Source organism: Schistocerca piceifrons, chromosome 3 (assembly GCF_021461385.2).
Source record: "Schistocerca piceifrons isolate TAMUIC-IGC-003096 chromosome 3, iqSchPice1.1, whole genome shotgun sequence".
Lineage (NCBI taxonomy): Eukaryota > Metazoa > Arthropoda > Insecta > Orthoptera > Acrididae > Schistocerca > Schistocerca piceifrons.
In genome coordinates this window covers 893046067-893062568 of record NC_060140.1, presented here as the reverse complement: position 1 = coordinate 893062568, position 16502 = coordinate 893046067, and the positions used below count along the sequence as shown (strand labels likewise).

Here is a 16502-nt window from a genome sequence, read left to right as displayed (position 1 = left end):
CTCCCGGGATTGGAATGACTCCCTACCCTCTCCCTTAAAACCCACTTCCTTTCGTCTTTCCCTCTCCTTCCCTCTTTCCTGATGAGGCAACAGTTTGTTGCGAAAGCTTGAATTCTGTGTGTATGTATGTGTCTGTTTGTGTTTCTATCAACCTGCCAGCGCTTCCGTATGGTAAGTCACATCATCTTTGTTTTTAAATAGATTCATATAAACAGTATGACTTGGTGAGCTTGCTAGAGTCTGTAACTCCCTTCTGACTCATTAAAGCCTCTGATGCTGTCTCCAGCACTGGAGAACAAAACCTTAGGCAGAGCAATATGTCCATAAAGCAAATATCAGCAATTACGCAAAAACTTCAAACTTTAACTGAGCATTTAGATTGACAAATGGAACTTGTCTCGGTGGTGGTGGTGGTGGTGGTGGTGGGATAACAACTTCAACAACGAACAACTGCCCAGAACAATATTTTTTATTTTTGCTTGTTGACACAACTTCATCACTCTAAACCTCTGATCTTCGACAGTGTATGCCTGCTTGTGATGCCTGCAACAAGTCCAATCTGAGAATAGCTTTATGAATATATATGAATGGCTGTGTTATGTCATTGATAGTTATTTTTGCTGTACAAATTCCTGTCTGCTGGCATATTCGCATTTGTGACTTTTCAGCCCATAGTCTTCTTTAGCTGTTTATGATAAGCATTCACTGTTACAGAAAAGGAAGCCCTGAATTGACTAGTGCCCAGACAAGTTGGCCCCTGTGGGATTGGAGATGTCAGTTAGATTTCGTGACTCTCGCACAAGTAGCTTTTTCATCTGTAGTGGCCTCACCTCCATAGATGATTGCCTTGCTTAGTTTTCCTGAATTCGGTGACTAGACAAGCTGCAAGTATATCTTTACGGCAACAGGAAATGTGTACAGCATGTGGGGGAGCAATCTTGTCCAGGGTACGGCCATGAGTTTTGTCCCACTGGTCAACTACAGTTGTCTGCAGGTGATTGGCAGGAATAAAACTGTTGTTGTGGTTGACATCCGGTGGTGTAGTAGTTGTTATAAACTCGACTTCTCTCTCTACAATAGTGTGCAGTGTATCTGGAGTGACCACAGTGGAAATTCATTGGCGTATTGTCCTCTGTCTTCCAAAAGTCTGTTCTTCTGGGGCATTATACTTGCAGGTTGTACATAATTCCAAGTTGGCCAAGTCCATTCTTCCTGGTTCATTCAAATGGTGGTGGAGATTGGTGCACAAGATCGACACACCTCTTCTTCAACACTCTCTCTTACTTCCTGGGGTTGACATTCATGGCTGATGTTTCTTGTTTACTTGTTCCGGAATTCCTGGTTTCCATAAAATGATGTATCTCCTCTCTTAAAACCTGGTGTATGAGAGAGGTGTGGCCACAGTGGTCTTCCACAGTTGCCATAGGGACCACAATTGGGAATTAGTCATACCTCTTTCATCCAACATTTTTCTGTAGCATTTCCTTGATATGCTGGCACCACTCTTCATTTGTTACGACATCCATCACCAGAAGAACTCCTTTCATCAAGTGCGAGATTTTTCTCAGCTTCTGTCATATTCAAATCCACAATGAAATCTAGGGGCAAAACATTCTGTATGTAAAACTGTCTTTTCCCCATGCCTTGGTCTTCTGCTAAGCAGATTATCACCAAACATTTTCTGCAGTTCAGCCTGGAATTAATTCCAGCTGTTGAGCTTCTCTTCTGTACCATCCAAATGAAAGTAAATATCTGGCGAACGTGTCATGTCCTCCCACCTGTTGTATTTGGCAAGTCAGTCAAATGCTTTCAGCCATTTCATCATGTCCTGACCAGCATCTCCAGAAAACACGTGACAAATGCCTGATATGCAGCTGAATTACTGCTGTTTTGGAGTCCATTGGTTTCTTAAATATACAGGGCATGATGATAATGTACTACATGTATTTCAGTGCCTGTCCGTGTAAATGACACTTTTATATTGCCTAATTGGTGCCACAGTGATGTAGATGTTTTGAAGTACTTGGCATCTCCACCAAATAATGTTTCCTCATAACCAGAATCAAGTCTAAAATCGAAAGCAGGGCTGTCGGTGAAGTTCAACACCTAGCACTGAAAGCAAGTTTACTATGAACACCAACGTACAGCTGGAACAGAACTGACCTGGATAGAGTGTGCTGCTATTTGAATAAACACCAAATATTCCAGGATATACAGATATTAAAACATAAGAAATTTTGTGAACCGTGTAGAAATAATAGTACTAATTAACAAACAATTGCTGGTTATTGTGTTTGAACTGGTGACTTGCAGCACATCAGCCAGTGTTGATAACCACTACACCATGCTGTGTGCAACACAGCTCACAGCAGTATATCCACTTAGGAGGATTAATGTGCATGAAAAGCCATAGCATACTTAGAATGTCAGAACACTTTTAAAATGTACACATAAAATTACTTAAAATTCAGTAAAAATGTTTTTATATAAATGCCTCAGAATTTGTTAGTATCCATAAGTGAACACACTTTACAGCAGACTGTTTCATTTTAAACTTTCACTTCACTTACAGGTACTCCGCTTTTTAAAAGCCTAACTGGCACTTAGTTTGCCACACAAAACCAACATCTCGTGGCAGTGCGTACTCTGTGTTTACAAATACACGGACTCCAGGACCACATTTAATAACACTTCACATCATGTTGATCATGTTGCATCATGGACGGACAAGCACAAAGTGTGTTCCACACTCACTGGGGCTGGCAGGTCATGTTGTGGTGGACCATGGATTGGTAGCTCTGCAATGCATTCTGTGCACTTTGCTGGATTGGAAGCTCATATTGGGTGCATTATGGATTTGTAGCTTGGTGGTGTCACCTAGCAGGGCATGTTCCAATTCATGGTGACACATGTACATAAATCAGTTGCGTGCACATGATTATGTAGTGGTGATGTTGATGGTGTTGCCATGTCAACAGTTCATAAGTAAACATAAAGAATAGACAGCAGTATCACATAGAAACAGTAGATGTGCCATTCACGGTGTCTTAACAACACGTACCTTGTCAGTCCAAAAATTTTCAAGACTCGATTAATTCAAAAGAGCGGAATGAGAATGGTGGTTTTAATGCTTCAGATGTTCTACATAGGCTTTTCCCACTACAGTAAAATGAGTACAATGCACAGAACATTTGTACAACCATGTGAAACTGTCAGAAAAGTCCATCTTTGGGATGTTGTTCAACTCACACGTCACTTGGCTTGAATACTGGTTATGTACTCAAAGCATTGACCTTTCATGTGAAGTTCTTCAGTTTGTCACTTTGTGGTAGGTTTGTATTGAAAACACCAAGTGTTGTCACCTGTAATGATGTTTCTAGAAAAAAATTGGCCATGTTTTGCATTTCAGTCAGGTTGTGACAGGTGTCCAGGTGTCACTGTTTTTGTTTAGGATTCAAGGTGTACTGGACAAACTTAGTAGACATTTTTCTCTTTACTGGAGAATGTCATGTGAATACTTGAATTTGGGATGTAGCTCCAATGAAGGCCATGTTGCCAAAAGCTCCGCTGTAATATGTGAACACTATAGTCACATGTCCACCACTTAACATTGTCACAATTGTTACTGCGCTGAAATCACATATATGCATGGACTAAAATCATTCTTGATACTTTTCCAACATAGTATAGACACTCGTTTGACATTAATTAGAATGAAAACAATATTATCAGTGATGAAATGTACTTCAAATAAACAATGACAAAGTCACAGTTCCATTCCACCTGGTTAATGCTGGTTACACATGCACAGCACAGAGATGTGACTGCCTTACAAATGTTCACCAAGTGGGTTACTATATTACATAATACCACCCTTCTATAATACACTCAGTTTATTTTTACACAAGTCATATTTTAGACAGTCTAGCCTGTTATTGTGAGTTCTTATCGTCCAACAACAACAATGAAGATTCGACTACCTCTCGCTGTTCCCTGAAATGAAGACTGTCATATTCACTATCCTTCCTACCCGCCCTGCAGTAGTATTCTGCCCCTATCAAACCTGCAAAATATCCTCGCCCATCCCTACACAATCCCCGCTCCCAACCCCTTACCTTACGACCCATATCGCTGATCACTGTAATAGACCTAGATGCAACACCTGTCCCATACATCCTCCCACCACCACCACCACCACCACCACCACCAAGTCCAGTCCAGTCCAGTCCAGTCACAAGCATCACCTATGCCATCAAAGGCCGTACTACCTGTGAAACCAGTCATGTGATCTACTAGCTACGCTGCAACCACTGTGCTGCATTTTACGTGGGCATGACAGTCAACAAGATGTCTGTCTGCATGAATGGCCACTGACAAATTGTGGCCAACAAACAGCTGGACCACCCCCTTGCTGAGGACCGCAGCCAACATGATATTTTTCATTTCAGTGACTTACTTCACAGTATGTGCCATCTAGATCCTTCCCACCAATACCAGTTTTTCTGAATTGTGCAGATGGTAACTCTCCCTGCAATACATTCTACAGTCCTGTAACCCTCGTGGTCTTAACGTTCATTACTCATTGTCCATACCCATATAGCCTCTTCCCTGCTCCCATTCCAGCACTAAGCAGCCCTCTTCTCCACCAGTGTACCCACAGTCTTTTTACTTCTTTTTCCGTACCCCCTCCCTCTGATTGCACCTAGCTGCCCTACCCTCTCTCCAACTCGCCCCTATATGCTCCCACAAGCAGCACTTCACCATCCCTCACCCCTACCATGCTACCCCTCCGCCTCTCCACCCCAGTCTTCTCCTTACCCCCGCCATCCGGTGGTTTCTCGAATCTCACACTGCTGCTCGCAGTCTGGCTCCACAGCCAGATACTGTGGTCACGTGTGTTTGTGGGTGTGGGTGTGGGTGTGTTCTATCACCAATGAAGGCCATGTTGGCCGAAAGCTCACTTTCTGACAGTCTCTTTGTTGTGCCGGTCTGTGACTCAGCATCTCCACTATATGGCAAGTAGCAAATATCCTTTTCATAAAATTGTTACATTCCATCCTGTATTTTCCATTGTTTGATTTTGTTTTCTCGTCTTTCTGTTCCAGTAACTTTTTCTCATCTTCTTTTTGAAATTAGTGTACAATCTTCTTCCTTTTTCTTCTTCTCATGTTATTTTTTGATCTTTTATTCCACCCAAATTCCTTCTTGGATGATTGAGCAGTGGAAAAACATTGGGTACACAGTGTGGTGATCCGATGGCAGTGTGTGGGTATTGCAAATATCCGGTGAATGTTATCTGCCAGAGTGTGTAGTACCAACAATAAAATTTGGAGGCGGTGGTGTTATGGTGAGGTCATGTTTTTAATGGAGGGGGCCTTTCACCCCATGTTGTTTTGCATGGCACTATCACAGCACGGGCCTACATTGATGTTTTAAGTGACTTCTTGCTTCCCACTGTTGAAGAGCAATTCAGGGATGGCGACTGCATCTTTCAACACGTCGAGCACCTGTTCATAATGCACTGCCTGTGGCGCAGTGCTTACTTGACAATAACATCCCTGCCTGGACTAGCCTGCACAAAGTCCTGCCCTGAATCCTGTAGAACACCTTTGTGATGTTTTGGAACGCCAACTTTGTGCCAGGCCTCACTGACCGACATCGATACCTCTCCTCACTGTAGCACTCTGTGAAGAATGGGCTGCTGTTCCCTAAGAAACCTTCCTGCGCCTGATTGAACGTATGCCTGTGAGAGTGGAAGCTGTCATCAAGACTAAGGGTGGGCAAACGCCATATTGAATACCAGTATTACTGATGGAGGGCACCACAAACTTGCAAGTCATTTTCTGCCAGGTGTCCGATTACTTTTGATCACATAGTGCAGTTCACTGCTGTCTTGATGTCCTTTGATTGCCACTACATGTCCCATGGAAGCCCGTCTCAGTGTACCCCATAGCATAATTGTACCCTCACCATCGCACATCTGTGGTGTGGTGTATGTTTCTTGCAGCCATTCACCTAGATGACGGTGTGTAAGGACCCAACCATTAACCTGCTGTAATAAGAAGTGTGATGCATTTGACAGGCAACATGTTTCTGTTGATCCAATGTGAAAACTCAATGTTGCTGCACCCACTGCCATCATAACTGGCAGTGTCGTTGGGTCAACACAGGAACACATGGAGGTCATGCGATGTTGAGCTCCTTGCTCAATTATGCCCTTCGAACAGTATGCTCCGAAACACTTGTGCCTCTACCAGCATTGTACTCTGTCACAAGATCTGCCACAGATGGCTGCCTACCGTGGATTACACAGTGGGGAATCCTCTGACCTCTGTGCTTTGTGTTGAGATGGGGTCGTCCACTAGCATACGGTCTACTCATTCTTTTACCGCCCCTCAACCACCTTTCATAGATGCTCACGATGGTGTACACCAGCAGGTGACCAGTTTCAGATATTCTCATTTCCAGCCGCAGCACAGCAACAATGTACCCTTTGTCAAAACCACTTATATCAGTGGATTTCAACATTTGCAGACCATATCTTCCCTATAATGACTGCCAATTAGTCCCTCTTCTGCTTACACTCTTTTCTTACTGTGTCACGTTTCCGCAGCACTGCCAGGAGACATTCAACCTTGCAGTGGGCAGTGGTCAGAATGTTTTGGCTCATTAGTGTACCTCATTAACATTAATTTCAAGATGAGAAGAATGTTGTCATATATCAGAAACTATTTTAACGTCTAAATTATTTTTGTCTTGTAACATTTGTACATCAACAATGGCATCATGAATTGTTGAAGTTGGTTCAGTAACAAGATTAACTGTTTAAGATTAATTGAAACTGAAATTAACCATCTCAAAATTTTTTCTGTCAAATTTTTGGTGTCTAGTGCTTCATTTCCTTCAATATTTGCATGTTTTCCTCTAGTTTGTGCTCAGTTTGCGTGTGTGTGTGTGTGTGTGGGGGGGGGGGGGGGGGGTTGTTTGTTTTTCCGCAAGCCGCGACATGGTCGTGAATGGAACAGTAACCCAAAAATGTAGAATTTTTTTTTTTTTTTTTTTTTAAGTCTATGGTCACAAACTTGTAGGTCCTCAGACTACTGGCGTCAGTCAGCAGTTACCATCTTCACATCTGCACACGTGTCTCTCCCTTGTTCAAACGTGCACAGATCTGAATATGATCATTGCTGATTGAAAACCGGTAGTCTGAGGAGCTTCAAGTTTGTGACTATAGACTTGAAATAAAAGAAATTTAATCTAGTTTGTTGTTCATTTTCTGTGTGTTTGCATTCGTTTTATGCATGTTTTCATTCATCTCTTTTAAATATTACAGAATCGTGTAATTCTATCAGCATTTACAATGGTAGAATCGTTCATCATAGAGTTTTGGATTCAACATACTAGCATTTGAATTAATTTACATTCTCCATCACAGTTGGGTGTGAGAGTTCTTTGTTATCAATTTAACCTACTACACATACATCATTTACTCCAATTTCTTGACTATTACTGTCCCTCTCAACAATTAAGTCACTATTAACACATCCTTCAGCTATTTTTTGAGACTGTTATTTCACATTAAAAAATGTACAAAATTGCAGAAAAATTAAAACTATTTAAAATTCATCCAGCGAAATATCACAGTTCACACTTTTTCTGTCTACTCATTGTTATAAAAGATTACATTTGAGGTGGTGCCAAAAATTTTAATTCAGACTTAACTATTTGTCCCTGTTGTGATTGGATCACGTTTATGAAGATTTCTCCACTCGGCCAGTTATATGTATTCCGTCAGATGCAAATTATGATACAGACAATTAACTATTCAACAATAATTATTGTTTGTTATTGGAATTTTTCCTTCTTCAAAAACCAGTTCACATTACACTTTGATATAGAACCTTTTCATATACCACAAAACATAACAAATTCCTTCGCACTGAAACTTCAGGTGTACTACAGCCGTTCTACGAATAATTACACTGAACATAATCTTGAGATGGCTGCATTTCGTCTCAGTTATATTGAAACATACACACACAGGAATGCTGCCAACCAACTAGGGCTGATTATGCCCAGTGCACGCACAGCACAATAACTTTGTAGAATGAGTTAGTCACAGCCAAGGCATGCAGCAGAACTTGAGTGGCGTTACCAAAGAAAGAGAGATTGACAAATTAAAACTTTGAGTTGGTCAGTGAAGTATACTTGGATGGCTCCAACATCAGTTGCACTTATCTGTTGACTACATAACTGTACAGTTCTGAAACCGGCTCCTGTCATCGACACAGTTTATTTGCTAACACTATTTTTTATTTACACAACTGCAGGCAGTACAGCTTGCTTATGTTAACTGTAACTGCTTCTTCGCTACAATGTTGTTAAATCACATAGGCTGGGAAATATGTGCTGAAACAATTATACAGTCTGTCCAATGTCTTCATATTCTGTCGGCTGAGCACAAGGATGTGAATGTAACAATGGGTAAAGCAAGTAGAAAAGATAGGAGGGTATACTTTTCTTACTCGCACCTCCAGCCTCGATTTCACTCTCATGTAAAGATACTATACATAAATGTTGAGGTAAGGCTTTCTTGAAACCTAAATCAAAGTAATATAAATTAAGTAAAAAAGAATGGCAACTATGTACAGTAGCAACATTTGTACATTTAATTTCAGGTTACCTGCTTTCGTAATCAAGACAGCTATGTTGAATTTAATGACTATTTTGAAAAGTGATGATTAGTTTTCCATTTTGTTCTCACCAATTTCATACAAAAATAAATATTGTTTGTAGTTCAACAAATGTAAAATACTTCTCAAATCAGTGATATAAATTTTTCCCCCATTGAAGAGAAGATAATGTTAAATTAGGTATAATTTACAATCTTTTATTATGAACTTTATATATAGGATGTTAAATACACGTAACTTACATTATTACAATATGAGTATTAAAACAGATTGCTGCTCACTACATTGAGCAGGTCTTGTACAATAGACAGGCATATGTAATGGTAGATCGTTAGATTTTTGTTTTATTGTCATTCTGTCTTCCACATTCTGATAGAATAATTTTGTTTGTTGGGGTTGTTTCATTTTTAGACAACAATTAAGCAGAGAAGCACTTTATAGAGATCACTACCATACTGTACATACAAGACAGTATAAAAAATTGAAACAGTTCTTGTTTCTTGGGTCAGTTAAATTTTTTTTTTTTTTTTCACTACACACACTTTGTAACCAAAGTGTAACCTGGAAACATGTATACTAGTAATGGGTCTTTTGGTAAGATTACAATTCTATTCTCGAATTTATAAATGACCATGCTCCCACTGGTGCTAGTTTAACTTCATATTTTTTAAAAGATGAATGAAGTATGTTAAAATGACATTGTACCACATTTTTATTTCTCTAACTTCTCATTGTAGGTTTCTGACAGAATGTCGACGCCTCCGGCTTTTGGACTTGAGTTTTTGTGATCAGATACAGGACACCCAAGTAGCTCTGTGGAGGCACATTTTTCCAAATGTTAGCATCAAGCGCAGCTCTCAAAATAGTGGTTATATTTCTCCAACATACTGAAAGGTAATTATATGTCAACATAGTTTTTCACAGCAACATTCTTGAATAAATGTTTCAGAGTTCTTTCTGCATCAGACTTGTCAGCCTCAAGTGTTTTGATGACTTTCTCCATCATCATTGTCAGGATATTTCATTAGGCTATTAGATATTTTAGGTGGCTGTATACAATCATCACATATGTCAGCCAACTGAACTATCTAACATCCTACTGAAGTCTGATGACGGCACTGGAAGAAGTCATCAAAAGCTCAAGACACAAAGCTGACACAGCGAGAACTGCTTGAAGTATTTATCTGAGGTAATAATACGTTTTTGATAGCATGTGTGAAAAGAACACATATTATAATCATATTCTGAGTTTAACTGCTGTAGTAGTACTTGTTGTAAGTCCTATGAGGTACAATTTTATGAGGGGAAAAATATATTTAATATAGAGAGCAGTAGATTCATATTTAAAATATAACCATTCAAGCAAGTATCACTGAATTCTTTTTATTGGGCAATTTTTCATGTCCCTTTAGGTACTAGACATTATGAGTCTTGTTGTGTTCACTTAATAAATTCCGCAGTTTGACATTACAGTTGTATCTACCCAATAAACTCCACAGTTTGACATTACTGCTTTATATAATTTATCTACAGAACTTAAATTATTGTAGAGAAAGCTTTATTTTGTGTTGTTGTATGATAAAACATGGAATGGCTAGCTTAATTTTTATTTTCAGATTTTAAAGAAGTGTTGCACTATAAGGCTGTTAATTTAAACAAAAAATTATTTCACTGTTTTAAATATACGAATAAGTTTCAAAATAACTGAAATACACCATCACTGGGAGGCAGTGATACTGCTTGGTTGGAGTCCAGAATTGAGGGCAGAACAACTTTCCATTACACTATACAAAATGTTAGCGAGGCCAAATAGAAGATTCTCTCACTTTAAATAATTGCAGATAGTTAATTTGAGGTTATGTGGATCATATGTGCCACCACCTCCCTGTAAACCTACATCCATGATCTTGCTGTCTCTAGCGCTTCCTCTCTCCCAACGGACGATCCCAAAATCACCACCTCATTCCTTATACACCTTATCAACTATATCCTTATCCACACCTACATAAACAAATCTGCAGAATGGTCATGGACACCTGAATGCATCCTCCAAATGTCCACAATAGATCTGCCAAGCCATCTCTCCATCCCACCTCCCACAGTGTGGTATTTTGCCCACCCATTCACTTTATGAAATATTCTGGCCCATTGTTATCCCACACCTACTCCCAACACCTTTGTAACATGGGACGTATTCCTGTAGAACATACAGGTGCCAGTCCTGCTGTATGTAAATACGCAACACATTCTACTCCAATTCCATCACAGCACATGCTACCTTATCAGAGGCAGGTCCACCTGTAAAATCAGTTGTGACATCTACCAGCTGTGCTGTAACTTCTTCTGCATGGCTTTTTATGTGGGCATTAGTGTTGCTCTTGTTTGGCACTTATTAAATTTTTCAAAGGCTACGCTCCAGTTTGATTCCTTCCAATGTATAAATGGGCTGTTTCTAATATAGTCTCAGTAGGACAAGTGTAAGGAGTGCCGTGCCTCTCGTTCTTCAAATTTGAGAACACCAGAAAAAGAAAAAAAGAAAAACCTACTTTGCAAAGTATTATTTCTGCCTGATAAACGGATTCACTACCTAATATGCACATCTTGTTACTTTAGTAACCTTAAGTGAAAATGGTCACATTTTATAGATCACACTGGTCAGATGGTATGATGGGCCAGCAAACCTAAGAGTCTTACGACAGGTACAGAGAAGGCAGAGCAAGCTGAGCCTCTTTATGATACAACTAGGACCATCTCTTTCAATTTACACTTTCAACAGACAGTAGCAGTCATAGCAAGTGCAATACAATATCTTTATCTTCAGTTTGTTTTGGAAGATAATTCATAATTTATTTGCTCAGGTATTTCTCTGTTTAAATAACTGGCAGCAAACTGTGGTGTGTCAAATAAACTTCAATGGTTTTAGCATTCAGTTTGCAGATGTATAAATTGCGTTTGCTTCAAAACATCACAGAAACTGTGTGGGAAGTGATGATTTATTGGGAAAGAGCACGCATCCGACACAGAAGCTACAAAACAGTTCATCAAAATTAGAAGCTTTGTATCAGCAGTAAAAATACACTGCAAGATTGTTGGAGGTTAATAAAGGAAATAGTACATGATAGTTTTTCGAATATCAATGCTACTGAATTAAGAAGAAAGCTTCTATTTGGTCACTCAGTAATTGAAAAGAGATTTGTGGACCATTTTAATCCATAATGGGGAATAACTTGGGACAGAGGTGAGATGCAGCAAACTGTTTTAGATCAAAGTTGGAAGTATCAAAGAGGGTCACTAATTGCTGCTAATGACCATGACCTCGAACATGATTTTTGAGGTGATTTGGAAGTTAAAGTGATGATTTTTTTTTTTTAAATGGAAACCCTAATATTTGATTTAAGATTTGCAAAGAACGGCAAATTTTACGTATAATATGATACATTATTCAAGGTAATGGCAAGATTTTGGGAAAAAAGATGAGCTGTAGACTCAGAGATCTGGCTATACCAGACATGAAAAATTATCAGAATGCTAGGTCTTGAATTGATGTTATTAAATTTCAAACTGCAGTTCAATACAAAAATGTCAAAGAACAGTTGGGTTAAGTGCATGTGTCATGAATCATCAATTTTAGCAATATTAAAAGGATAGATTGCTACTAACCACATAGAGGAGGTGCTGAGTGGCAGACAGGCACATTCAAAAAGATTGCTAGGTATTATTCAACTATCAGACTTAGTCCTTCGTCAGACATAGACAAAATAAAACTGTCACGCATTCGCACATGCACAACTCATATGCACTGGGCCACTGTCGTCTCCAGGCGCTAAGACCTTAGCTGCCTGCAACGTAATGCCTCCTGTGTGTGATGAGTAAAAAGCTATCCTTTTCACAGTGTTGTTATACCATCACGTATTTGCATTGTTTGAACCCCAATTTCGTAAGTAGAACAAGAGACAAGAAAGAATTGTACTTGAATTTTTTTTACAACTAACTATGGCTTCTCTTATTGATGCACCATCTCATACAGTGCTCCAGGCCTTAACTGTCATGCAAGGTGGATGGTGAAAACTATTTACTGGTTGCAATAACTCATGTTCCATGAGAAATGGGAATTATCATGTCAAGAAGATAATATAATTTGCGATATTTGTTTTTTCTAGCCACTGTGTATATCAAAGCAAGATTTTAGGCCTCTCCTGAAGCCATAGCACAAATCCGTAGGCTTCATAAATGTCTTTTTATCAGTCATGTTTATCTGTTGTGGTGTAGTTTTACAGAAATTGAGAAGTTATTCATGGTACCTACCTCGTGTTCTGTTGCCTTGGCCATCTTTAATATTCGTTTATTTTCTGAATCTAAATGGAAAATTGTCAGTGCATTGATTTGTGAGCAGGGTTGCCACAAGCTCTGGAAATCTCAAATGTTCCTGGGAAATCAGGGCATTGTCATGGAAATTCAGAAAAAAACTAGAAAATATCATTTTTTACTCAACGGATGAAATCTTTTGTTCATAGAAATTCCACACAACGTAGCTGGCAGGACACAGCTGAGTAGCTGCTGGGTGTCATGTGTCCCCCTTCCTACCACTTCTCCCCTCCCCACAGCTCCCCTCAGCTTACAGTCAGAACTGCCACCACTGCTTACCACTGACTGAACAGCTGCCGACAAAAGCAGTAGGGAGTCACCAGTAGTGGTTTGTTTGGATCTCAGAATATTCACTAAGTTATCTGTAGCACAGATTGATCACCACCGTCTCAGTCACTGATGCGCTGTCGGTGACTTCTGACTATTGGCATGAATAGCTAGCCACACACAAGCAGATTTCCATGATGGACCAGAACTGTGGACCAGTTCCACAGGTATCTTATGGGTTGGGCTTGTCGATCTGAAACCCATTGTTTCCGACTAACGTGTAGGCTCAACCCATCGGACCTAGTCTCTTTAATCTGCCTGCAGGGCAGATCGGTTTGTTTGTGGTGTAAATCAGCTGATTTTTATGGTTTATCTGCAGACTGAGCCCTGCAGTGCATCTTGACATGCCAGAGGTCAAGGGCAACGGTTTCTGGTGTTGTTCAGTGCAGCAGTTTATAGGCATTTTATTTATTGTAGTACATTTTTGCACTTTAAAAGTAGTTTATATATTCGAGAGAGAGAGTACGGGCGGTGCTAGCAAGAAAATTGTGGCACCCGCCAGCAGTTTGTACGTTATGTGCTCATATATTTCTTGAAAGAAAAATCACACAATACCTGTAAAATAACTGGTATAACACAGTGGTTAAGAGCCTACAGTAGTGAACATAGTACAAGCAAAAATTTATTGGGCTCACTATAGTGTTGGTTTATACAACTCAGGGCACCGCCCTGCCCCCCATTTCACACCTCTTTCAAGAGGCCTAGGCCTATATCTTTCTGAGCTTATTTCTAAAATTATTGAAAGTGTTTTAAATTCATCTTTGCAACAGCACAGAAATCCTTTAACTAAAAATAGCTTTTATTTACATTACTTAACTATTCACTTATCCATCCAGTCATAAATCCTGTAAAGGAGTCAATAACTTCATTCAGTATTAGATTTTGTCTTTCTTTCTCCAATCTACCTATTTGCTTACCCTTCAAGCCACAACATCTGACAGAGATAATGCTAAAACTGTGTCCAGAAATAGGGGAATTTAATATTTGGGAACTTGGGGCAATCCTGTGACAGAACCAACAGACAAAATATTAAAACTGGTCTAAGTAGACATCATTCAAATCCCAGAAATTATAAACAAAGGAATTGAATAGTTTATTTCCAGTAAAGTGAAGCCGTTTCTGAAAGTATTTGTATGGAGTGTGGCCATGTACGGAAGTGAAACGTGGATGAAAAATAGTTTGGACAAGAAGAGAATAGAAGCTTTCAAAATGTGGTGCTACAGAAGAATGCTGACAATTAGATGGGTAGATCACATAACTAATGAGGAGGTATTGAATAGAATTAGGGAGAAGAGAAATTTGTGGCACACCTTGAATAGAAGAATGGATCGGTTGGTAGGACATGTTCTGAGGCATCAAGGGGCCACCAATCTAGTATTGGACGGCAGTGTGGAGGGTAAAAATCGTAGAGGGAGACCGAGAGATGAATACACTAAACAGATTCAGAGGGATGTAGGTTGCAGTAGGTACTGGGAGATGAAGAAGCTTGCACAGGATAGAGTAGCATGGAGAGCTGCATCAAACCAGTCTCTGGACTGAAGACCACAACAACAACAACAACAACAACAGGAATATTAATTATTAACTTTTATGTTATTGGTTAATCTGCTATATCTGAACATTAGTTTTTGAGATGAAAAATAAATAAAATTTTATGAGATTTTTCATTATTATTGTTACTATTTTATCTTAATGTAGGGGCTTTTGGGGACCACTTGTCCTTTTGCTGTTGAGCTCAAATTATGCACAGCTCTTTTTGTGGAATGGTACTAGACTGAAGGGTAGCACAAAGAAAAAATTGAACTTCAAAAATAAAAGCCAACACCAACAAGCTGTCCACAGGTATGTGTGGACACTGGGGGAGATGGCTCACCACTGCTGCATTCCTATTTCATCCCCATACTACCTTTACTTTCCAGCTGTCAGTCTCCCTTCCCTGTGTCTTACCTCCCTTCTCATCCCGTGTCTCTGACACACTGCGCCAAACAAAACTCTCACCTCAGTGGTGCTGCAGGACAGAACAATGTAACCTACACAGAAAATGTATCCATGCTTGGTAGGTGTGTTTTACATTTCAGTTACAGTCACTTGCAAGGAGGAATGCTCTATGAAAGCATAGTAGTTACTTCAATTTCCTTTATGTCCCTGTCACCTTGCTCATTGCCTTAACTATACAGAAAGCATTGCTTCCATTATTTGTTATGCATTTAAGATTTCAGGACATTGGGATAATCAAGAGAAACAATGTTAAACATGGCAACAAGTATTCACAAATTGTTCTAAGACTTCACAGCAAAGGGAAACAGTGAATTAAAACCATCCTCAGTGATTACCAAACATCGCAGAGGTTCATCACAAACAGTTGTAGGTAATGTAACCTCAAGTTTGCAGGTACATTGAAATTTTGTTTTGCTCCTCTAGTGGTGTGCTGCTGTATCAACAGTGCTGCGGCACAGAGATTTCATTGTGTACCAGGACTGTAAACATAAACTCGCAAACAAACAAAAATTTAATTATATAGGCATAATCCGTATCACTTCAAACAGGGGGTTACCTTCGTAGTCTCGGACGTTGTTGAATTTAGCATATATTAAAATTCAGGAGTAAGTAAGAAACATATCCCCCCCTCCTTTTTTTCGCAAAAAAAAAAGTTCTTTTACTGTCGCCTTTTGAAATTTTTTTATAATTTACAGTTTTTTTTTCCTCAAAAATTCCACTCCAGAAAAGTTAGATTTTTTTCTGTTGATTAGTACCATGTAGTACTTACTATATTCTCTAAAATGGAGAGCTTCCACTTTTAAGTTGGACGGGTTTTATTTTAAAAAGTCATTTTTTTTTAAACTTTCAAGGCTATGTATGTCTTCATTGAAGTTGTTTCTTACTAATTTCTTTGTTACAATTTTTATTTCTGTTGTCTTTGTTGCAGTTATTTCTTATCACTTTCTCTGTTGCAGTTATTTCTTTTCACCTTCATTGTTGCAGATATTTCTTACACTTTGTTGTAGTTTCTTGTCAGTTTCTTTGTCGTGGTTATTTATTGCAGGTTTCTTTATTGTAGTTGTTCAGTGCTAATTTGTTTACTGAAGAGTCTTCTAAGAAATCTGAGACCATCCAGCA

At 39.2% G+C, this 16502-nt stretch overlaps 1 protein-coding gene across 2 annotated transcripts in view; it reads left to right on the top strand.

Moving 5' to 3' along the window:
* LOC124788198 (F-box/LRR-repeat protein 4) overlaps nt 1–16502 on the top strand; it is a 166034-nt gene that overhangs the window by 128371 nt on the left and 21161 nt on the right. For both annotated transcript variants that reach the window (XM_047255378.1, XM_047255379.1), the window contains exon 12: nt 9431–9587. In XM_047255378.1, the coding sequence (XP_047111334.1) occupies nt 9431–9584 (154 nt within the window). In that variant the 3' untranslated portion in view covers nt 9585–9587. The remainder of the gene's footprint in view (nt 1–9430; nt 9588–16502) is intronic.